This window comes from Solenopsis invicta, chromosome 7 (genome assembly GCF_016802725.1).
Source record: "Solenopsis invicta isolate M01_SB chromosome 7, UNIL_Sinv_3.0, whole genome shotgun sequence".
NCBI classification, from domain to species: Eukaryota; Metazoa; Arthropoda; class Insecta; order Hymenoptera; family Formicidae; genus Solenopsis; species Solenopsis invicta.
Window position 1 is genome coordinate 6,980,650 of NC_052670.1, and position 25,629 is coordinate 7,006,278.

Genomic DNA, 25,629 nt, shown 5'->3' on the forward strand with positions numbered 1-25,629 from the left:
AAGCTCTCTCATAGTATATTCATGATAATCTGTCCCCATCCTCCCTACTAAGAGAATTCAATGCATCTGTTGAGAAAATAAAAATTGGAAGATGATAAATGAGCTGCAAAAATGAAACGAAATCGAATTACTATGAATAAAATTGAAATTTTTTTATCCCTATTTTATTTTTAAAGATCCTGTCACGAATTTATTTATCGATCAAATAAATTTCAAAGATAACAAATTGATTACATTATCGTTATTATATTAAGAAGAAATCCCTTTTGCATTCACAAACACATCAGTAAGAACGAATTTGAGTGTAATCAGATCGCGCCATCGCTCTCTAGCGAAAAATGGTTTCCTGTTGAGTTTTGTTGCTTGCTCTCGCTCTGTGCGTTTCTCCCTTTCCTTTTTGTCGTTCGTGCGGGTCGTGGGGTCGAAAAACGAAAGTGCGCCTTCATGCAAAATCGGCCGGCGTGCTGCCCTTTGACCTCACCGGCCAGTCGGCCGACCACGAGTCCGTCTGGCTCTCCGATGGCGAGCAACGGTGAGCGTTCACAGTTAGGTTCTCACGGCTCATACATGAATGCATGTATGCGGCTTGAAACGCTCGCGATGGAGCTCGATGGCAACGCGGCTTAACCGCGGGCTGCCTTCTGGCTACGATCGGTACGTGGGCGATATCGGTACGGCGCGGCGCGAGACGGTCGCCGATCGTCTGGGAGAGTGGCTTTTGAACGCAGCTGTGATGGTCCTTTACCTTAACAGCACGCGTCACCGTCCCGTTTTCCTCAATCTCGGCCATGAAGATGAGATTGATCCGGCCGACTGAACATGTCAACGCAGCATAGTAATGATATCTATACAGACACGATTTTTCCTTTAAAGTTTTTTTTTTTTACATTTTATACTTAAAAAAAATTTGTATTTTTTGTGTTTGTGTAATTTTGTGAAAAATATTTCGGAATATTTTTTTAAGTATGGGCAATTTTTTGAATGAATTATTCTCGAAATTTGCGTTTAAATCATCATTAAATTATCATCATGAAATATGAATGAAATTGGAAAGGGGGATTTATAGAGTAAACTCGAGTAAGATGGCCAGTTTTTTAAAATGCAAAAAAATATTTTTACTTTTATTATTTTTTAATAATGTTTTATACATCACTTCACTGAAGCTTAAAGTTAATATTGCAATAATAACATAAAAATTAAAATCTCATATTGCAATAATAACATAACAATTGTAATTCTTTTAAAGTAAAGAAACGAAAGAGATTTCTATAATTAAAGAAAAACAATGTATGGAAAAACAAAGTGGGCCATCTTGCCCGAATTGTATAAGGAAAAAATGATCATAGTGTATTTAAATAAATAGTGAGAATGAAAGTACAAATTATAAGTCGCGTTACAATTTACGTTCCTTTATTGTATACGTAACGTTGATTATAGTAGCTTAGCTGTAATTTATTCGACGTTATAGCAGCTTTTCAGAGGACACATGCAAAACTTTGCAGTTAGTCAGAAGTAAGAGTATTACATAATATTTAGAATAAGATTACTTCGAATAGTGTACGCATATAAATTGCTGTAAACATTGATTATCTTTCGGAATGACTATAAAAATGCACTATTCAGCAATTATTGGAGAAATTACAGACTATGGCCATCATTTCCGCATGGCCATAATATGCTTATTATTTTTGTATCTTAAATTTGATAAAATTTTGCTGTTCTTAATATGAACGTAAATTTCACCTTCTTATACACAATAATTATAACTATAATTATATATCAGCATGACATTAATCATAATCACGTATTTTGCAACTGTCAATTAAACTTTTTTCTTCAACGCGCGTAGTCTCTTTCTTCTCTCTTCTATAAGAAAATTTTCGAAATTCACGCCTTTTTTTTATCAAAACTAATTCAACAGCGATTAATCTTGATTCCTTTGTACTCTTGCGAGACACGCACGTGACGCTGATTTTGACACGACCCTTTTACGTGTGCCTAACGAGCGGAAATATTTTTTCTTGCAGTACTAAATGAGCTCGAAGGTCTAGCTCGAGGCGCCGATGCGAGAGATTGTCCTCCAGCGTCGAGAGCGGCTCTAAATCCTGAGCATGTGGCGCGAGTTGCCGAGAGCGCCAAAATGGCACTGGCCTTCGCGAGAAGCCGAAATCCGGCGATTCGATGCTTAACCACGAGGGGCACCGTCCTCTCATCCAGTACCTTTACGGTGGAGGAAGATGTCTACAAGGTAAGTAAGAAGCTGGACATACTTCCGACAATTCGATACGCTTACATTCGCTACTTAAGTAACTGTATTCGGCGTGCTGAGGTATTTAGCGAATTTGCATCGATCGTTGACCGCGACTAGATACAGAACTTACGAATCCTTTGTCACCTTTTTTTGGCTTAAAAATCTGCGAAGAAACTTTCCGAAGCTATCGCCATTCGACGATGAAATCGACGTGTATATTATAGTTTTCCTTCTCCTCACATCTCGTAAGGAAAATTTAATTAATAATTTATATTCCGTCATCCTTGAATCTAATATCTTATCGTCATTAATTGCAACTGTCACATCGGTATGTTTTACATTATATTAAGCAGATAATGCGATTTCGAGTATCAATGGCGATTACAAAACCTGTTCTGACAAGCGATTTGAATACGTAAATTATGAACGGATCGTTATTTTCACCGCAATTTTATATCTAAACGCCTGCGGCGTGCAACGACGAGCGACACGATAAAGCGAATCGATCGTGACATTCAGTTGATAGGGTTCCAACAGTTACTCTCGGAAAGTAGCTACATATAGCACCACAGTATAGTTGCAAACCAGTCGTTCCGAAGACCAATGGTAGCGAAGAAAGGTGGGCACTCGGACGCGGTGTTCATTGAAGCGCGAATGTTATGATAACGAGCCCGAGAACACCCACGTGGTGTACGCGCGAAATATTTTCCGCAACATTTGCGTCTTGCGCCCACTTATTTCCGCAATAACATAATTTTCGTGAATCGGAGATTCAATTTCTGTCACGTAATTCGGAAGCTCGGTCCTCCTTTCAGCCATTTGTCATCAGACTGTAATTATCTATCGAGTGCATTCGGAATTTTGATCGTCTTGTTTCAGGATGGATTGACAAGGAATGACGACAGGATATTGACTACGTGCCTCAGTCTCTGCAGAAGCAGCAAGGATCAAGCAAACGCAGGTAGGTATCGTTCGCGTTCAGAACCCGTATTGAAATATTTCTCTCTCTATGTCTCATAGTTTCAGATTATCATATTCTTGTTCATATGATTAATTGTGCCATATATTCGACATGCTTTCACGATGTTATTTTAAACTTACTACAGAAGAAAATACTTTTTTTTTCGTTGATATTCTGGACTGGAAATTTGTTAAAGAAATAATCCTAGATTTATTAAGGGATATCCAGAGGAAACTTTTTTTCCTTCTAACTTTGCCAAAAAATATCTAGACGTAATATTTCGCTAGCTTAAATTTATTAACGAGACTACTTTCGAGACAAGAATGAATGAGTTAGTAGCGGGAGATCCTGCATTAAGCTCAATAAAGAAAAAAGAAAAAATTGGGAAATCCCCGCTTTTGCCTCGACAGAGGAGGGCCAGCCGAGGCGCTTGAGACGGGAGGTGGTTCTACTTACGGAGGACCGAAATCTCAGGGTGAAGGCTCTGGCCAGGGACGTGCCCGTGAGAGAAGTTCCCGATTTCATGCAATGGGCTGGACTCGGCTGAGACGGTATAACGTGATCGCGACGAAACTCCGATTCTCACTTGACGAGAAATCTCCCGTGTTCCTGCCGCGCAAGCTCGATCGAACGTCAAAGAAGATCCGAACGCAATGAGAGGAAGAAAGAGGACGCTCATCAAGAATACCGACGGATCTTCGTCGCGGATCTTTTTCGTAGCCGATTGACCGTCGACTGTGTGCGCACACGGCGTTGTTATCGAGTAAATCTGTCGAAGAGTATTCAGATTGTCTCCCGACGGTACTCTTTGTTTTTCTAAATTTTTTTAAGAACCTTATTACGGAGAAACCGCGAAGTGCGGTGAGCAGGAGCAAGTTCTGCGAAAGAAAAAGCAAAGCGCGCGCGCGCGCGCGGTCGCGTAAAATTGCGAATGAAGTACGGTACGAATGATGGGGAAAGAAACAGGCTCGGAGGCCTGTCGCTTGCCGTTTCGCTTGTCGGAAACGCGAGCTATTCGAAGTCTCCTCCGAGAATGAGCGTGACACTACCTACCTACCTTGTATCCCTAACTGTTCCGTGTATCTCGAACGTGCAGAGATAAAAATCCCGAAGAGAGTCTTTTCACACGGAAACCGTGTAACGGGGCGGTTCGAAAGACACGTTGAATCCAGGACGTTCACAGCCATGGCGTACACCGAAATAAAATCTAGAAGCAACCGACAGGGACGCGTGAATGAAGAAAAAGCGAAGAGAACGGTATGAAAAAAAAATATATGTAGAGCTTTACTATCTTGAAGTGCTGTCACTGTTTGTAGATCGTTTTTTATCGATAACAGCCGCCTATTGCGACTGAATAATTTTATATCATTTTTTGTTTGCCGATATTTACTTTATTTTGTTCATGTGAGACGTTATTAAAATTTTTATATCGTACGTACGGTGTGTGTGGTTTCAAGTGACGAAACGACGACGCGTCCACACGTCAACGTTACGCTAACGAACGCGAAACGTGTCTTAATTCTTATCGTTCCGCGTAGTGAGTCCACCGTGACATTTTCCACGAGGCGATTCTCTTCTCGTTTTCTTAATGCTAAAGTCATTAACATCATTACCTTTAAGCTGCCGTAAAATGAATTATTAATGACAATTCGTTTCCAACGAATGACTATACGTCGTCAGGGATATCGACAAGATCGAAACGACAATCGAACGTGATCGTTGATCGTGTGCTCGATTCTCGCCGATTGACGAGTACCCGCGGAAAATGTTAGGCACGATCAAAAATATTTTCGAAAATCCATCTGCATATATAACGACCAAATACATGCGTAAAAATTTATATTCGGTTTTTACTATTATACATATCAATACTTTCAACAAGATTGATTGTTAATATTATAATTTCAAACAAGATCGTTGGTGTTTTCTTGTAGCACGAATATATTTTACGCGTTAATTAACCCACACGATTTTTGAGATTTTTTTCTCGATTGTGTAAGCAAACGTACGCCATAGCCAAGATGTATATCTATTTTCGTTGTTTACAAGTGCTTACTTATATAGGTACATTGACATTTATATAAATTCATCGGCTTAAGACTAGGAGTTAACGTAAGAAGACGAATTTTATTCCATGAAGTGTGCACGACGCTTGTACAACCGTACGATGTTCTTTGATAACAAAGACTACATAAACTTTTACCGATAAGCTGAGAATAAATGTATCTTGCAGTTGTTGGGCACGATCGTTTATTAAAAAAACATTCCGTGTCGGAATCACGTTCACGAGGTTTTCGATTGACGTCGATCTAACGATGTCACTTTGCTCGGCTTCGTTGTTATCGAAGCGCAATTAAGATCACGATTGTTAGCGCGAAATAATTATTCGCAAAATGATTTTCGTGACGTGGAGTCGAATAGAGATACCGAGATCATCATTCTCACGAATTCTTCTCGGAATCGTGAACGCGACTCGCGCGCCGACGTCGATGTCGACGTATTTTTCGCGTTTTTTTTTTGTTTTTTTTTAATATTACTCGATTTTACCAGAGATACGTATACGAGTTTATCTTTCGGGAGAAAGCTAATCTTTCGGAAGCGCACAGTGGTCGAGGCAAGCAAGGAACTGCGGGACCGATGATGCACTAGCGATGTCCTATTTTTCAACAGAGATAAGATAGTTACTTAATGCTCCTTTAGTGTACTGAAGAGTGTGTATGTGTGTGCGAAAGAAAGAAAGAGAGGAGAGAATAAAGAGAAAAAGAAAGGGAGAGAATGACAATTAGATTAACGGAGGAGGGCAGTCAGCAAAAAGGGAAAAAACGCTCGACATACTAAAGACCGTAACTACGATAAATCTCGATGCTGTCCGAAGTCTCGTCGGAATTCCTGCGAATTCCTGCGAATTAAATCGAATCGGTAAGTAGAAGAAGTGCCCACCCACTGCACCACCCGGGCAGAATCCTTTCGTTACACCGTGATGTTCCGCTTGACAAACCACGCCGTTCGGGCAGAAGAAAGTCCCGTCGAGTATAAGGGTGTCTGTTCAGCGGTATTTTAAGGGCACGTAAGAAGCATATTAAAATATCTCTATCGATCTTTCGTGGGAAAGTATCTTCTTTCTATTGAAAAAAAAGTGTCTATATCAAGAATTCTACTTACTACTTACGAATTTAATTATATTCCTATAAGGAAGATACGATCGCACGAATTCCCGAGTAGGATCCTGTAAATTTGCTTTTTGCGAAAAGCGTTGAGGTCTTATTTAAGCGTACGTACTTCTTAATGTCGTCGTAAGAAGACGGTGAAGTAGCCATTCGTCAACGATACTTCACAAGCTCGGCACGTTGAGAGGATAGAGAAAGAGAAAACAGAGGAGAGAGAGAGAGAGAGAGAAACGCGAGTTCGCGCCTGTGAAGTTTGTTCATATCTCTCGTCCTTCGGCGTGTCCGTTTGCTTTGACGTCTCTTTCTTTTTCCCCCCTGTCACCTTCTATCCCCTCCTCCCCCCACCCCCTCGTCGCCGTTTTTAGCTCAATTTTTTATTCGAACCTCTACGGCGAGAGAAAGTGCGGCGTATTGATGGAGTTTGACGAAGCCCACTCGAAGCACCGACGATGTACACTGTCATTGTGTTTCACTAATTTCTAAGTATAGCCTTTCGTAGCCTTTTTAATGCGCGCGTTCGGTCGTCATAAGCGGCCAATTATTAATCCGATGGCAGACGTTTGAGATGGAAAAAAAAAAGTGTGCGACGGATAAGCGAGCGAAATCGATTACGCGTGTATATCTTGCAGTCGCGAATACATAATGGGAATTATCGTGAAACACTTGTTTTCTTAAATCGATAATCACACGGGAGACATATTTTTCGCGATTAAAATCAAAATGTGAAAAATCACAGTTAGGTCGAATATTTTGTTTCAAGCTTTACATGAAAACAACGATTCTGCTGAAGTACGTAAAAATTTAGCCAGATACGGATTTGAAAATAATTTTCTTGCTAAACATAATGATAATGCTGCAAAAAGTTTTGATACTCTAGCAAGCAGTATGATTATTTTGATAATCTAAAAAAAATTTTTTTGTATTTAACTAAACTTTTAGATACTTTATCAGAACCATTCTTTCCGTGTACAAATTTTGTATGAACAAAAATTTAGATATTGTGAAAAGCACTTTTTTATGTATATTTATTATTTGTTATTTGATCAAAAATAAATGAGTAGAGCAGTAATTATTATTGCCGAAAATAATGGAAAAGTGAAAAAGATATTGAATGATGAAATTCTCGAGTAATTATTTTATTGAAAAAATAGTTAAATGTGGAATCATCTAATTGTACAAATGAAATTATTAAATGAAATAATAATAGGTCATGGTCTAACGGTAACTAGGTGAAATAGATGATTTGCAACTCATGTTATGTACGATCGTTTGTCGATTCTTGAAGCAAGTGTCGAGCGATAATTCAATTACTTAGCTTTAGTACGGGATAACAATCAGGGTAGTTTGCAATTGTACTCCGGGCATATCACACACAATATATTTACAATATCATCGCAATAGTTCTCTTCTGCAATAGTCATAGTGGTGCAATAGACACTCTATCCACGAATAAACCACACCTTGATAAGACTATCCGTCCCCGAGCATCATAATCCATTTTCATTGTTTCGATGTAATATAACTTCACTCACTTCGGTCTTTCAACTTTGAAATTGCATACGTCGATCTTGCGAGTAGTTACCAGCTGCTCCGATCGGCTTACTCGCGATTGAGTTCACGTTAACCCGTGCTTAATAGAAAGAGAGAAGGAAAGAGAGGGAGAGGGAGAAAGAGAGATTGTGAAACGCCTGAGAAATATAGGTAGACGTTTGACGTAAGATAGACGTCGTGATTTTTAGAACTGATTTATCTCGGACGTGGAGCAAGCAAAGTCCCGCGTTCAACGCCCTCCGCTTCCGAGATAACTCTCATACCGTAAGTGTACCTATATCCATATTGTATATAGGTATATATAATTATATATAATTAAACACATTTATATATAATTATACATATATAAATACACCCACCCATCACCGATTTTATGCTAGATTCTCGCAATATCTCTAATAAATCTATGTACACCTGTATTATTGTGTGACGAAGCAAAAGAACGCGATTCGTTTGTATTTCGTCTGAGGAGAAGATATTTGCTGACAATGCGATATGATGTCGTTGACGGCGAGACGATCATGATAATGATAACAAAACTGCGAGGATGACACTACTGAAAGCTGAAATTTTAGGCTAATCGTTTATTACACATTATGAGAAATGTCGCTACTAATAGTGTTACCACTTTGAATATTCAATAAAAAGTTGAGACTAGCGTTATTACATTATGTACTTTATTATAATTATTATAATTATATGGTATTTAGTATATAATAATCTCTACCATTTATTAGAACAAAATTCTCAAATTATACTCTACACATCCCGTTCACCACATTTTAGCAAATTAATTCTTAACATTATTATATTTAGCTGATATGTTATAGAACATTTATTCTTTTCAACCGGACATAACGTATAATTTTCGTCAAGCCATTACGACTTGGCGAAATCGGTGTTCGGCGTGTGTCAGGCTCTTCTAGATTAGACCTGTTTTGCGTGCTCTTTACCTAGTTCACGAGATTTAGGCTTACAAGATACACGGAGAGGATTCTCGTATGATAGAGTCGTTGACACGCTCGACCTCGTTATATCTTCATCGGCGAAGGTCCGCACGCGGTACGATATTTCTCTTAGGTGCACGAGACTAAGGTCGCCCGAGTACTACTCTTTTTCTACACGAGGTGTGTGTGCAGGTAGATACATTTTTCATGAAAGTGACGAGCGACAGCGAGCACCGTTATGGCACCTCTACGGGCGGTATGTACTCCTTTCTTGCTACGATCGACAAATTCCATTATCCATTATCGTCATCACGATTCCATCCGTAGCGCGAGTCGTGTCTTACGTCGTGTCTTATTATCCAGTTTTGTCCATGGATCTTTTTTTTCTCCGTTGGAATAACAGACGCGTTTTTATCTTAGCTGAATATATCCATGTAGCTTCAACAAGATTTCAGAGTATTTACATAAAAAAAAAAACTGCGGTGGAAAAATAATTTTACTACATCTTATCTTACTTATCGATATAACGGTTCGATGAACTAGACAAAAGAAAGATTGATAGAAAAAAAAGAGTACAGGAAGGAAATTATCGGAAATTACTGATCTCTCGAAAGATTAGAAGCATAAGAAATTAACAGAATAAGTGGCAAACGCAGTGCTCTCTTTAAAAATTTCTTGTAAGAATAAATTTGACTCGGGAGTGCCGCGTTTTACATATTTTAATTGAATAAAACGTTTATTTGCTTTTAAAATCGTCGTGTGACTTTATTCGAGAATTTGAATGGGGTTAAGCTTTAGAATGTCTTGGCGATCAGTGGCGGACAGAACGTTTCCGGTTGAGCACAGTCAACAGAAGCAGCGGGAGAAGCAGCGTGTTCTCCGTCCGGCGAGAGAGTCCGGCAAGATCCGGCTATTTTTACCCAGTCAACCTTGAACTTGCTGCCGCCGCCGTCGCCGCTCCTGCTGCTGCTGCTGCTGCTGCTGCTACTACTGCTGTTGCTGCTGCTCTTGCTGCAGTGATCTGATCACCAATAAAGAGACTTATCTAATTCTGAGAAAGGCGATCGTCTGTCGCGACCAAGGGTATAAGTACTCACGTTGTATACCCATCGACGCCGTACCACGAAAGCGTACGTAACGTGACGTAGACTTAACAACTTATCGAGAGACACATATGCCGGAGATGGCTGCGAACCATTTAGCACTTCACATCGTGCGACTTCTATCTTATGATTTTCTTATCTTCTGCATATGATATCTAAGAGTTATGAATTATACATTTTTAATCATAGCTTCCCACACATATATTATCTTTCTTCTCTACACTTGTAGATTTGTGGAACTCGTAACTTTGACACGCTGTATCTCTGAGTAGAAGGCATATTTTCTAGCTCATAATATATGAAATCGATATCCCAGAGTCTGATAAAGACGATAAACGAGACTTGAATAAAAAAAGGTTCTATTCTCAAGTAATTGCAATTAAAAAAAAATTGTGTTGTAAAAATTTGCAAAAAATAAATACTTTGGACAATTAAAGTTTTTCTTTGAACTTCAATCCTAGTCTACAAATTATATTGTAAAAAAAGTTACAGCAATGTAAAAAATCGCATAGAGTACTCATGTGTGGGGAGCTATGGTTAACATAGACGTTGGATTATATTTATTTACAAATTGCTTCTATGTTACAATTATTACCAGACGTTTTAAGCATTCTTCTTAACCTTTTTAATATCGACAAATTAAAATTTGACGAAAGTAGACAGAAACGTTCGAATTTTCAATAGATTTAATAAACTGTATGTGTAAATAAAAGCGCGCGCGAGCGAATCCGAAAGAGAGAAAGAGCACAAGACGGCCAACGCGAGAGTTATGCGGTAGCGGCCGCGAGATAACGTAAACATGCTATCTGATCGGACAATGCATCTCCCGCACTGGCGAACGGGGTGACCCGCATACCGAGTTACCTCGTCCTCCGGCCGGGCCGATGCACCAAGGATGAGCTTGCGCTGCCGCTTGGTATTGTCGATCGTCGATACCACAGCTCGGAGATCTCTTCTGCTGGGAAGCGATATGCGCGAATACCGTGAACCTAGAGTCACCGTGGATCCCTGCACTCGCGTAGATTCTAATGATAAATTCAAAGTCGGTCTTTTTGCGGACAGTCTTACGGGAGATCGGATCTATCGTGGTTGTTTAATTTTTGAAAACTAAATATTTTAGATTTTCGAATAAAGTGTAAAAAAAATGTTTAATACGGAATGAGACGTTTCATTGTTCGTCAACATTTGTAAAACTAAGGAATTTGAAAAATCAGAAATTTTTGAATCTAAAATCAGATTAGGATTAGAAAGTAAACGTTTCTAAAATTTAAAATATCGGGCCTGTGAAGAATCAGATTTAAGGATGTATTCAAGTTTTAAAACATTACCAAAAATATAAAAACTTCATAGAATATTCTAATATTACGATTGAGTATCTATGTAAAGTTTGAGCACAATTCACTTATTAGTTTAACAGTTATTTGATTTTTCGTTTACTCTTTCGTTTATTCTTACGTAAACTCGCGCTTTGCAACATTTATTTGTAAATTTAATGGGAAAGTAATATTATCAATTAATAAATATTCGCGGAATAAATTTATTTAGATCCAGTAATTTTCGCCGTAGAAACTATTATGAATCAAATTTTTCATTGTGGCGTTCTTTACAGGTAGTTTGACGGCCAAATTTCGGCCATTTGTGATCAAAATTTTTTGTTTGATTGATTAGGAAAAATTTTGATAATTTTTAGCTGTAGTTTGGCCCGACGTGTCTCACGCGATAAACTCTTCTTCTCCTTTCATTTCTCTGTTACGAATCGTAGAGCCGCGTTCCGCTCGAAGGACAGTCGTCAAGTCGTCATCCTTTATCGATATTGAGAGGAACATTCATTTGCGCTGATTCTTCGAGAATGCAGAATCGAACGACTCCAAATGGTCGACGGACAATTTGGCGAGCGATCCGAAGGAGCGACGGTGCGGAGCGCGGTGGCTACCGGTCGGTCGTTGCTGCGGCAGCGCGCGGCCACGACGGCATCGCGTTTATGCGAGAAGCACGTAATCGCATTCACAACAGCCTGCACTTGTCTGACGGGAGTATAAAACCGGCGGGAGAACACAGAGAGAAGAGACCGCTGTCGCCGCTGCCGCCGCCATATGGCGGCATAAAGATTCGCCCGCGCGTACGCACGCTCGCGCTCGGCGCATCTGAAATCTAGCCGGTTCGCGCGTGTTTCCGTTTCTCGAAGTTTAGAGGAGAAAGAGTCGAGGAAGAATCGAGCAGATCGGGGGTCTCGGCGCGGATGTGTCCTGACGCGCGCATATGTTGCTCACCGGCGCGACGGCGGCGACGGCGGCGCGGAGTGATGCTGCGAGCCACGTTGCGCGCCAGGAGCCCCCGCTGTTTCCTGGTAGCGATTACATCATCGTGCGTTCCCAACTTGTCCCCTTCCGCGAACGATCGCACGAACTTCTCTCGCGTGTAGCGAGGGCTGCCGTTCCGCGCGCGCTCCTTCTCTCCGTCGTCGCTCGTCGGATGCAGATCGTCGGGCGGGCCCTTTTCTTTTCGCGCTGCTTAACAACGTTTCGGCGAACGATTCGAGCTGTGCCGCGTCAAGAGACCGGCGCAAGTTCAAGTTCACGGGGTCGTTGCACGTGTGGTAGGCAGGCAGGCAGGCAGGCAGGCAGGCAGGCAGGCAAGCAGGCAGGCAAGCAGGCAGGCAGGCAGGCAGGCAGGCAGACACACCGCGCTCTCACTCGCCCGCGTGTGGGTGTATCTACGTACGCGCCGGGGCCCCGATCGGTGGTCGTTCTCGGTGGTGTGTTCTCGCGAAGTCAGCTGGCCGTGAGCCAGAATGCCGCGGCGACTGGATGACTCGATCGCGCCGGGTGGGCTCCGTGCACCCACTTCGACTTGGACGTAACTTCTTTTATCGCGCCGAGCCGGGGATAATCGAGCGTCGACAATTTCGGCGAACGCAATCTCGAGACCTTCGCGAATCTGCTCCCTTCGAGAGAATCGTAAACTTTATTTTACAATTCTATTTCTGTTCTGTCGAGATGTACGATTAACGTTTAGTTATTGAAAGTTATTCGATCGAATTTCGTTATCTGTTAAATATAAATGTCGGTTTCTTTCTTATATAAAAAGTTACTATCGTTAATTTGGTTCAAATTTATTAAATGCACGCATATATAATTTGAAATAATTTGATCGTCGTTAGGCCTCTTGATTACAGATTATTGTATTCTGTTTTAATTCTTAAATCGACACATTGCTTTCCACAATATATTTCTTTGTTCATATTTTTATCGCCATTTTAATTAAAACACAATTTTACATGTATATATATTGTATTTTTTAATGGGCATTGCTCAAAATTAAGTTTAAAATTATGAAATGTTACATACATATCGTACATTTTTTTACTTTTAAATAATTTTATTTTTAAAAATTTTTATACCTAATCTCATGTATTGTCAATTCGGTAGATACATATTTTTTTTATATTAAAGAAATAACTCGCTAAATCTCGTAATAAAACGTCACTCTAAGAGAGTAAAAATTGAGCTTGCACAATTTTTCGAGTAATTTGTTTCCTCTATGAAATTTAGAGAGAATGTAACACGATTTTTAAATCATGGTAATGCATAATTTAAAAAAAAATACGCGTGATTATCTTTAACTAAGAATTATCTGAGAAGTGATGTAACAATGACATTTGAGGTTCCTGTTGGAATGACATAATTATACATGACGTAATTTTAATAAAAATTATTTCATCATTGCACGTTCAATCGCGCGATCGTCATCCTTTCTCCCTTCGAGCCACAAATTTCATTTCCGAACTCTTATGCAATGTTTGCGGATGCAGGTAGGCATCGAGAAACGAGTCGAGACGATGTTCCTCGCCTTTCACGTACAGGTCACTCGCGAATACGTTTTCTGCATTCGTCAGAGCGCTTCTGGCTTCGTCTGGGTTACGAAATGCGGTAGACGCACTGCGCGAATGCGGTAATCGCGCTCTTGCCCTTACCAGTTCCTACCACGGGTGACAAAAAACCTGTCCCCTCGAAGAGTAACGTTACACAATGCTCTCAAAATAATATCAGATCTCTTTCCATAATACTTCTACAAATCTTCCGCGAAATTCAAATAGAGAGAGAGAAGAGAAGATTGAATTTTATCGGTAATAAAAAAATAATTTATTACTTTTTCATAATAAGTATTACGTTTTAAAAATTTGTTTTATGGTCTTAAAAAAAAAAAAAAATACAATATTTTAAATGTGTGCTGAAAGTAATCTTTGCAGAAAATATTCGCTATTTTTGTTATTGTAAATATGATTTTAGATATATCTTTATTATTAAGAGATTATGTAGAGCCTGATATTTTTTTTGCTAATCCGTACATTTATCTGTTACTATCGTCCAGAGTATAAGTACAGAATAAACATCGTGTTCCGGTGCGCCGTTAAATAACTTAATTTAAGCGATGAGAGATCCTCTAGGTGTGCAAGCGAGAGGTTCCCTCGTAAACGCAGCAGCAGCAGCAACAGCAGGTTGATCAGCGACCAGCATCGCATCGCGATAGCGCGAGGCACGGATAAGGTATCTTACGGTAATAAAAGCGCGAGCCGATCTGGCGTTAACATCGTCGGGCGAACAAACGCGACTCCTCGCGCTCGCGAAAGCCGCATTATACCACCACCTACCATCGCTCTTCTCCGCGGCTTCGGCCGTGTTGCGTACGTCACGCACCGCGTGTCAAGCCTCAAAGCTAACTACCTCGCGCGACCGAGGGTCAAAGCAGGACCACACAGCCGCGGCCGTAACTCAGACCTATTATATTTCGCAGTTTGTTGCACTCTCCACATTTCCTTCTCTCCCCCTTTTTTTTACCTCCCCTTTCCGGCAGTCTTGATGCTTTCTTTCCGCGACAGCGCGCTCATTGAAGCCCTTGCATGGCACGATGTGGCAATAACGTTCATCGGAACATTGAACATTGCACTCGATAGCAGTTAAGTTAGCCTTGTGTCCGAGATACCAGAAATCGCTCCGAGATCTCAAACGAAGAAGAAACTAACCAATCACATTGATCAGTTGCTCATATTGTAAGAATGCGATTGGTCAATTTTTTTCTCTGAGATCTTGAAGCGATTTCTTGTATCCTGGATACTAGATTTTACGATTTCTTGCCGTGGCTGAGTCGTCTAATTAATTACCTAAATTTGCAATATTCATATTTAACTTAACATGCAAAATATAGTACAACTCTGTGTATATGCGTGAACTGCTCAAATGCTACAAATCATGGATGAGCACTCGGTCATTCTATCATTTCCGATTATACTTTTTTCCTTTATACATGTTAAGAGTAAGGTCAATACACAAAGGGAGGAAAAAAGTAAAATTAGACAGATTTTTTTATCGATTTTTTTGTTCGCTTCGCGGCCATTGAGAAATGTTATTGAATTACATCCGAAGAGAGATACAGGTAAGGCACATCGACAAATGTTCCGATTAATTCAAGGAATCGGATAATGCCGGGCACAGGACCGGCTTGACCTCGTCTGTTAAAGAGGATACTCGTCCACGGTGATCTTTATCTATGTAGGAAGTCATCCACTCGTTTTTCCTCGTCCTCGTCCGCGCAAGCAGATCCAATCTCGCGCCGTGTGTTAGGTAATGCTCTTTCCGACCGCTAAATGCACATCGTCGTGGCCGTCGACTTCCTCCCTTTACCCAAGCGCTTTACGTTAAGCGACTTTGTTGTTACCTGCTGCATTGAAGCCGCCGCCGCGCAATATGCCGTATTGCGTTAGCAGGTTGCTTCTTCGTTTGCTTTTCGTCAAAGGGATTGAACGAACGACCGGAATCTCCGTCATAACGTGCCGTATAGCAAAAGTAAATGAAAAGCCATAAATACCAGTTTTTCTGCAAAGGAACAAAGTTTCTATCAAACTTTATCTTTTTACTATTTATTAGTGTTCGATTGGATTAGCTTCAATGTATGCATTTATGTCCGATTAAACTTGTTTAACATCTATTTATTTTATTATCGAAAGTTATGACAAAATAATGTAAAATAATAATGAAAATTATTATTTTCGATATAATCGATTGACTTTTTTCGGATTTTATATTCTATTTTTTTTAATAATAATAAAATAAAATAAATAGATAATACAATAATACGTAGAGAAAGTGTGCAACTTGCGTAGCGATTTAGTTATAAATGCGAATCCGGCATATATATATTCTCAAACATTTAATGTATCTACTTTCATATCGGGAAAGGGAGCAGATGCAAAAAACCAAAGGTTTTTTTTTATCGAGTACCATGTCGGCCGGTAAGAAGAGATCAAGCGCGATTTTTACAAGGGCTACGTGTTCGGATGTACTCGACCGAACCAATCGTAAAATAAAAGAAGAAAACGGGGGAAAAATGCGTGCGCCGCGGCACATTGTTCATTCAAAAGGCGAGCACAGCGGCCATAAGTCATAGATTAGATTCAGATCGCTTTGAGCCATTGTATGCGTATCGTCCGGAGACAATGCTCCAGTGAATCAAGCCTATCATCGCGAAAGGCCGGGGAATCCCTCGCTGCACCACGTTGGATCCAGAAGTAAATTGCCGAAGATGGAACGCAAAGGGGAAGAAGATGATACGGTAAGTTGACGGTGTTTAAATTCTGTTCTTTCCCTTTTTGCATTAATGGAATAAGAGATGTTAGAACGTTTGAACCGTAATAATTGAGTGAAAAATGGAAAATAATAATTTTCCTCTCTCTCTCTCAACATTTGAAATATGCATCTTCGCGCAATAATTCCGATAGCGTTGTTTTCATAATACTTTTTACCGTCCGAAGTAGAGCGCATGACGTAACGAGCTTACCAGAAATATTAATTGGAAATCGAAGATTATTAATTCTGCGATTCGTTGCCGGGTTTGAAAAAGCAGTGGTCATTAAAATGCCGGTTGAGCCGTCCGGTTTAATTTAAGAGCGAAAATAGACGGTGAGATCTTTGCGCTCTTCGTGCATCTCATTAAAAGCGATAGCTCCTGGGGCAACCGCGCGGCTCCGACCGACGTGTCGGAACGCGCGTGTGAACCTTTACATAATTTAACTCGGTTTTATCGATGTTACTTGGCGTGAGCGTGAGTCACGCTCGTAAACTGCCGGCGCATCGCAGATGCAACCGTCACTTTATACGAGTGTCGTTAATCGCCGTTGCTGCTGCCGCACCAGCGCATCGCGGAACGCACGTCATCGATCGTATCCGGATTCTGGATGGAGCCAGAGCGAGCTCTGACGTAAGCCGGATAATATTGTCATTTCGATTTTAGCCATGCGCTGCGGACACACGACATTTAACGTTGCGCATTTACTCGCGATACCTCTCGTACTCATTACGTTATAATTAATTGGCCGTTAACTCACTTCGAAAATTTACTTGTTTTCGTCCCGCGTTGTGGCAAACTGCCATCTATTATACGATTTCCTACGATATGAAGTCGAAATGACATTAACTAATTACATTTTGAGATTGACATTTATTTTACGTACAAGAATATGCTTTCGAATAAACTCCGTTTGACCGAGAAATTAATCGAAGATAAAATGTATCTTTAAAGAAGAAACGCGCGCGCATATAATTATCATTGAATATAAAGTCGTTGACCCCGCAGTAAATATTTTATTTTAGATGATACTTATCTTACCAAATTCTTCGTTTTATGTTTACAAATTTTGCAGATTATTTTATGTAGCAGAGTGATTAACGGACTGACTGACTGACTGACTGACTACACGGGTAGAGACTACTATTTTTAATTACTATAAAGAAAATTAAATGTAGGTTTTTATATGAAAGTCGAATAAATGTACAGGATTAAAGATTCAAATTTCTTTCTCCTCTTTTGATCTTCTCGCGAGAAATCAAGCGAGTATGTATCTGTACTTGCGATTCTAGCGGACAATTACGGACCAATGACACACTTGTAACGATACTCACGTCGGGCAATCGATCACGTAAATGACCTCACATTCCGCATAAGAGTCATTATATTGGCAGGGATTTTGTTTACGGCCGGAAACAAAAACCGGGAAAACCTGGAATTTATTTTTTATCTCTGAAAATCATGGATTTTCATGGAATTTTACTTTTAAATTTTAATTTTATATATTTCTATATTTCTTTTTCTAACAAAATTATTTTTTTTAAGATAATAAAATAAATTCATTTCAAAATTGCATTAAAAATTTTCTAATTTTATCTGGAATTTTGAATAATATTTGCGGAATTCTCAGGGAATTCTTTTATAAAATTTGAGTAAACACCCTGATTGACCAAATCAATTCGTTCACACGTGATGGAATTGTGCAACAAATATCTTGTCGCCTCATTGCGTTGTGTTCAAACCCTACCCTATGCGTAATGCACATGTGCACGCGAACGCACGACAGATATACGTATCGAATCTGATACATGCCGTTTAGTACTTAGATCAATAGCGACGTATCAATATTTGCACAAATGCAAAACTGATGTATGGGGAAAGAGATTCGAATACCGTCTGCTTTTTATAAAGATAGAATATACAGCAGACAGTGAAATAAGTATTATACAAGGGACGATATTAAAAGAGAGGAGTTGATATTTGAGTCCTTTCCTATACCTATATATCTAGCGTTTAATATTTCTAGCGAGAAAATAAGCATCTTTTATTGTGCGCACACATTATATAGAAAACAAGTATACATAGTACATACGCGTTAGAGGTGAATTTAAAAAAAATTTATCTTCGATAGAATTATGTTCTCTTACAAAGTAATAATGCTCTCAAAGTATAATCGAATTGAGACTACTTTACTACGTGCAAAGTAGTAAAGCACTTTCAATTCGATAAAACTAAAAATAATATAAATTATGTACATATGTATATACAGAAACTATATTCAAACAGAATACATTAAATTGCATTATCCCTTTCGTGCATGTGCAGTGTGATACTCATATATTTATATCAAATTTTTATATACATTTATTTGTGCAATATTACACAAAATATATCGACCCTATCTTTACTATTTTGGGTATTTCGTGTCCGATCGATTCTTGTTGGCACAAGTTTTTTTTTATTACTTCGGTTATTAAATTATATACAACACTTTATTATTATCTAAAATAAAATTTCAACATTTGTCCTAAAAAGCTGAAAGTATATCGTAAATTTTTTGAACCATTTCAAATTAAGTGAGCACAGTATCGTAAGATTAACATTTGTCATCCGTATAAATCGGTACTATGCAATTATTTCCGAATAAGAGCACACGCACCGAGGAGTGCAGAAATTTGTCGCGCTCCGCGTTTCTTCTTCCTCTTTCGCATCAAGAGACAGCGACGCGGCGTGGCGCCAATAGAATCGAGAGAACGCCGTTCTCACGAGGCTTGCATGCGTTCCGTACACGCGTGCACGCGTGCGTGCGTGCGTGCATGCATGCGTGCATGCGTGCTTGCGAGCGAGCGAGCGCGAGTCCGAGGCAGAGCGGGGTACAGGAGGGATATATCTGTCGGGCAATCGCGCGTGAAGGTACGGACCCAACGGTCCCCGCATGACAACGCTCGCGGTGTCTGCGCTCGTTTAGATTGGCCGAATGCGCCATTGCGTTTGTCGCATCCACGTTCGCGAGTGCGATGAAGCTCCGCGAAACGAAAAAAATTGGGGATATAAAGATCCACTAAAGCTGCACAATTTATATACTACTTTGCAAATTTATGCCTATAAAACTGTCAAGTTTGTAAATTCGACGATTTTTCTCCCGTGTCGTAGCGATAAGGCACTATCGAGATTCCGTTATTTTATTTACCTTGTCCCCTATCTGAATGTTTGATGTCCTCGAAAAGTCGATGCAAGAGATCGGGATACGCGGCAGGTGGGAGAAAATTGCGCGCTTTCACCCACCCGTCGAAAAATCGAGGAACGGCGAGGACTCGATCGCGCGGCGCCGACTTTTCCGACAAAGGTAATTCCTCCCACTGTAAAGTACGTGTCGAGATAATAACTTGCAATCTCTGCGCGAATATTGAATATTCGCCGTTGCCAATATCGACGGGTAATTTAATTGAAGTCGCTTGGGAGTATCGTTTCCTTACTGCCTGACATCGCAGCCGTAATCATATGATGCATGCCGTACTTACGCGTAATGACACTTCGACGGCACACGATACTCTTCCCTGATCGAACCAATCTATGAAAATCTCCCTCGGTCCGCGGCCACCTACGAGGCATTTCTCGTTATTAATGTTATTAGACGGTTACGTGTCTTCGGGCCGGTAAAACTCACCGGTTAACGGTATCCGAACCGAGCCACGGTGGAGCGACAGCCTTGAGAAGAGGGCCCGGAAGACGTTCGAGACAAACTCGCGCGCTTAAGATGCCCGGGTCGTTGCAATCTAACAACACGCGGACACACCACCTTTGCATTCGTTGGAACATTCCACGTGGAATCCGCGTGTAACCGCAGCGATCGGTACATTAAGTCATACCACGGCGAAGTTTGGCGAGATTTATCTCCAAGACCATCGGACCATCATTCTTCTTAATTTATTACATTCTGATGAATTCCTTAATCGAGATCTGGAGCAGACATTTTCCCTGGGGAAGATATAATACCTAATTATGCAGGGATGGCACATCGAATACTATTATTTATACAGATGTGTAAATTTGAGTGAAACATTATATGCGTTGCGAGTAAGAAGCCCCTTTAACTTGATTTGACACTGGTATAGTCATCATATATATACATCGTACATATTAAATCTTCGTGGGTAAATTTTACATAAAGAAAATTGAGAGACATTAATTTATAGGCAACTCCATAATCAGAGATTTTTAGCTTTACATGATTACGTTCTTTCTCGCTTTTAGCAAAGAAAACAGTTTTATTGGAATAATTTATTTTTAAAATTTTCTTCATCATGGAAGACTTCAAACAAAGCAGCTTGGTTACCAATTTTTAAACATGTTACATATTTTATATTTAACCTGGATGTGGCTTGTTACTTATTACTATTTTTATTCTTTCAAATTTATCGAATTTTATTCTTTCTTTCAAGCAATGATATTTATCAAGATTATTATAAGACCGAGGATGATTAAGCATAATCGATACGTTCTACTAAAGTTCTCAGATAAATTATTAATTTGGTACTATTGAAAACATTTTTATGTGTGCTCGTTTTTTTATCTTTCTCTTGCTACAATCGAGCTAGGAAATTAACGTTTTTAAAATTTTTAAATCTATTTCGAAACTATTTTTCTTTGTTTGATAAACAAGATCCTCTCTTGGGACATTATATCGCGAATTTTTGTCTCTCTCGCGTTAGACGATACTTTAGAACGTACTGCAAGTGCCGTGTATGCGCAGGCAGCTGAAGATACCAAAATCCGCCGCCTGAGAAATTTTCGACCTCCGTGCTACATAGTACGATGAGAGGTACGATGAGATTCTCGTCCCATAGGAGTTGGATTAGAGGCAACAGCCGCGGTCAACCGAGTGTATCAAGATTCAATTTGACGGGCGTAAGGCAAGATGGAGCTTAGCCCCCGGGGCGCTCCTCGGCGACGCACACGGTCGATGCGCTCGGGAGACGCGTTCGCGCGTGCAGTGACAACTAGCGACCAGATCGATCCTAACGTCGCAATCCGCCGCCACGAGGGGATGGAACGTCTCGACTGTGCGAGGAGGGTTGCCAGGGTTTACGTCCCGATAATATCGAGGGTGAATCGTCTCGGCGGAGGAGGGACCGCCTCTCTCTGTGTTTGCACCATCTCCTCCTTCGAGGAACCGCGCCGCCGGGATTCTCTCTCTTCGGCTCTCACGATTTACTCTATACCGTCAGGCCGAGTGCCGCGATTATGAGAGAAGTTGAATTATTTTACCGATAATTTTAAAGCGTATAAACGCGCTATTCGCTGTTAGCATCTGATACCTTCGCGAAGCTCGAGCAAATTGAATGCGTTATTTATGACGCAATTGATTGAATTAATAATTTATTTTTGTTTAGAGAAGTGTATGCATATCTCAATTCGAATCTCGTACAATATTAATCTTATAGGCAATCATAGTCCTGGTATGTCGTACCGACAAGATTTGAGTATAATTATATCAGTTTTGATGTACCGTCTCGCGAGTCGCGGCCTCTTGCTTCGGGCGATCTATGCACAATATCCATCACTCTATATCTTCCCTTAAGACGAACGAAAGATAGATTAGAAGGGATTTCCGTGCGGTTAATCAATCGAGCGGAGCCAGAAGGGAAATCCAGAATTACACTGGAGATTAAACTGGCAGCAGCCAGTGATTAAGGCCGCAACAATGTTAATAAGTACGCGCATCGGGACAAATAGGACGGAGGGCCGCGCCGCGCCGCGCCGTACGTGTACCTTCGTCCGCGATTGAGGGTTATCGCGCACTCCTTCTCCTTCCCCATCTCTCCCGAGAGTCCGTCAATCATGCAAATACGGTAGCTCGGGCTGCTGGAAAACTGCTCTCCGGCTCTCCGTCGCTTCCCATGTACTACATAAGGTAATGACGCGTATCTTCCTCTTCGCGGGAGCTATAGCTATAGCTCGAGCTCGCCGATTCGATTCATACGTGCTGAGACCGAAAGAGAAAAAGAGTGAGCGATAGAGAAGAGAAAGCTGCCCACCCGATCGCACGCTCTGAGGATTTTCGAGGAGAAAAATCAATGGGAATAACGGTGACACGCATGGGTCAGTGCGTTTGTAACCTTTGAGCCGTCGCACCGCGCCGCGCGAACACGAAGGCGAAGAGAAGAGGAGGAGGAGGAGGAGGAAGAAGAAGAAGAAGAAGAAGAAGAAGAAGAATAAGAAGAGATGCTCAGCTCCGAAGGCAAAACGGTAAACCCGCGCCAACACAGAGAGTAGGATATCTCCTCTTGACGTAATTCCATTCGACATTCTCGCGCGGTGATACCGACACTCTACGTCGTCGCACGTGTGAACGTCTCTTTGGACGAGTGTAAGTGCGTATACGTACTTACGTACGTTTGGGGTCCTCGACGAGCCAGGAGGTCGCTGACCTCTCTGCCGCTGGGAAAAATCTCCGTTGCAATATTTCCATGCCATTATTCGATTAATTATCGCGGCGGGCACGTGGATCGCGGTATATAGTCGTAACGGAGAATGAGTTAGAGACGGCTTAATATGGAGACGTTACCCCTTCGTGTCCTCCCTTCTCTTCCTTCGTTCGACAGTGCTCTTCAATATTCAGTAGTATTCTTAATAAAAAATTACAGCTGCTTGTTTAATATCCCAGTACGAGAGTCTTTTTATATCGTACATTCTTCTATTCATAGTAATGGATGCCATTAGTTGGTTATTATTCGCCGTGACGACGAATGCTTTAAGTCAGGTGCCTCTGCGACTTCGACTGTGTCTAAAAACGGAATTTCGGGGCATAAGCATAATTGAAATTTCCGTATTCGGCGTTACGTCTTATTTGAAAGAAGAGATATTCCGATGGCGTTTCGCGGATATATTCGTCTCCTCTTCCTTGATTAAATACGCCGAGAGGTGGGATATATTATGTGAGCGTAGAAATGGAGGAATCTCTCTCAGGTGTCACGCACATAGACGTTACAACACGTGCACACTCACCCGTGCCTGCGTGGGACGCATCGGTGCTCGATACTGCTCACCTCGTTTCGCGAATTCGTTCGCCGATCACGATCGGCGACACGTCTTCGTCGAATTATCGAAATACCTCGCGCGATTGCCAACGGAATGCTAATACATATCGCCGGGCGTTCGCATAACGTCCACGTTGCTGCGAACCCGCTATTTTTAGATTTCGCGGATTCTGTCCGTACTTGGCGAAAATATATTGCGAATCGAATGCATTTCCGCTTATCAATGACAATTTGCCGAAGAAATATAGGCTGAAGTAACGGTACCACGAGTAAAATTGCGAGAAGAATGTTATTTATTGTTATATTTACTTACAATTTTACATCCCGACTTGTACTGCAAGCATATTAATTCTTCTAGGATATACAAAATATACGAAACATAATTAATTTAAATATATTTGTATTTAAAAAAAAAGTCCAATGTGCAATGTAACATTTAAGGTACTTGAACCGAATAAGGCCCACCTAATTAATTTTATTTTTTATAAATTCTATTTACAAAGATATTGAAATAAACTAAAGGAGGATAAAATGTTTATTTCAATCACTCATCCAAATAAAATTATCTTCTATATAAAACATTTTTAAATAAACAAAAAAGAAATTTTTTTAAACTCTGACGTTGAACCTTATTAAATTCTTGTGCTTTGAATAAGGCCTTTAATTAAAAATAAATTGAAAATAACAAAGAAATTAAACATTGTTTTCCAACTCACTTTTAAAATGATTATTGATCATAAACACAAAATTCTTTAGGATCTATTTTACTTTAAGATCTATTTTAAAACATCAATTATTATTAATTTTGTCTGTGATTAATAGTTTAACTTTAAGAAATTCTGGCTAATTGAGTGCAATTTTAGCTTATGGAAAGTTAGTGTTATTGAAACCTTATATTAATTTTTTTTTAATCAATTGCAAATATTTCAAAAAAAAATCACGTAGGCTGTTACAATAAAAGCTTCATATAATTCACATATATTTCTCTAACAAATTGCGTTAAATTGCCCCGTAATAAAGCGGAGATTTGGATTACAATGTGGAATATTTGACGTGCGAACCGTGACGGTACCAATCACGTCGGTCTGTTTTATAGGGGGATTCCAATTTAGCATGGTGGAAGATCTCCCCAAACCCTTCGTTCCTGCCGAAGGATGAAGGAAGTCTATGTCTGCAGTCGGGATGAGAGGGGGGACGGATGGAGGGGCAGGATGCAACTGCGGAGCCCGGGGAGTCCAGGCAGAGCCCCGGACCCCCATCATTATCCGTTGAACCCTGCGGAGGCTCGAACATGCATCAATTATTTGGTGGATCGAGGAGGGACGTATCCTCCCTCCGTCATCCCACCTCCGCCTGCATCCTATGTCGAACGACCAATTGCACCATACATCACACTCGCGCTATATTCGCCGTCATAATGTCGGGGTACGCGCGCAGCACGCTCCTTTCTCCCATCCCCATATTTCTCTCTCTCTCTCTCCCCCTTTTCCTCGTCCTTGCTTCTCGCATGCGTCTTTTTGGATCGCTAGGAAGGAATCTTTTAATTGCCAAAGTGCAGGCGCATCAGTAGACAGGGAGGAAGAGAAAGAGAGAGAGAGAGAGAGAGAGAGAGAGAGAGAGAGAAAGACAAGAAGAATAAATCTATTGCTTATACGGGAATAAGAGAGGCTCATTAGAATAATTAAATAGATATTAATATCGTGAAGATTGAGAAGCTAGCGAATCTAGAAAGTTAATTAAGAGGCTTTGGATATTAAGTTAATAAGCGCAAGACAGCAGTTCTGAACAAATCCAAGAGAGAAGTTTAATGTATAAATAAAGGAAAATTTAAATACGTTATTACCAAGCCATATTATTAAACAGAAAGAAATAAATGTTTGGAATAAAGAAAAACATTTAATAGTTTTAATATTTTGTAAGAAGGGATAAGAATAAAACGAGATAAAGTAAAAGAGATATATTGAAAAAGATCTCGTAAAGTGTTGTTT

General features: G+C 40.4%; 1 protein-coding gene and 1 long non-coding RNA gene across 8 annotated transcripts in view; one reads left to right on the plus strand and one right to left on the minus strand.

The window, feature by feature from the left end:
- The window catches only part of LOC105205402 (telomerase-binding protein EST1A), a 98,399-nt gene extending 89,752 nt beyond the window's left edge, over positions 1 to 8,647 (plus strand). For 3 of the 6 annotated variants that reach the window (XM_039452139.1, XM_026136885.2, XM_039452140.1), the window contains exons 26-28: positions 2,028 to 2,248; positions 3,131 to 3,212; positions 3,623 to 8,644. In XM_039452139.1, coding sequence (XP_039308073.1) covers positions 2,028 to 2,248; positions 3,131 to 3,212; positions 3,623 to 3,759 — 440 coding nt within the window. In that variant the 3' untranslated portion in view covers positions 3,760 to 8,644. Of the gene's footprint in view, positions 1 to 2,027; positions 2,249 to 3,130; positions 3,213 to 3,622 lie in introns of all 6 variants that reach the window. The other 3 variants (XM_026136883.2, XM_011174766.3, XM_026136884.2) reach the window with 1 other exon arrangement.
- Positions 8,648 to 14,242: 5,595 nt separating this feature from the next.
- LOC120358312 lies at positions 14,243 to 21,629 on the minus strand. 2 transcript variants are annotated; one of them, XR_005575280.1, is made up of 3 exons: positions 20,269 to 21,629; positions 19,792 to 20,202; positions 14,243 to 15,853 (listed from the first exon to the last, which is right to left on the minus strand). It is a non-coding gene; the product is annotated as an uncharacterized LOC120358312 (long non-coding RNA). The 2 variants fall into 2 exon arrangements; XR_005575279.1 differs by having other exon boundaries at positions 19,792 to 21,629.
- Positions 21,630 to 25,629: the final 4,000 nt, after the last annotated feature.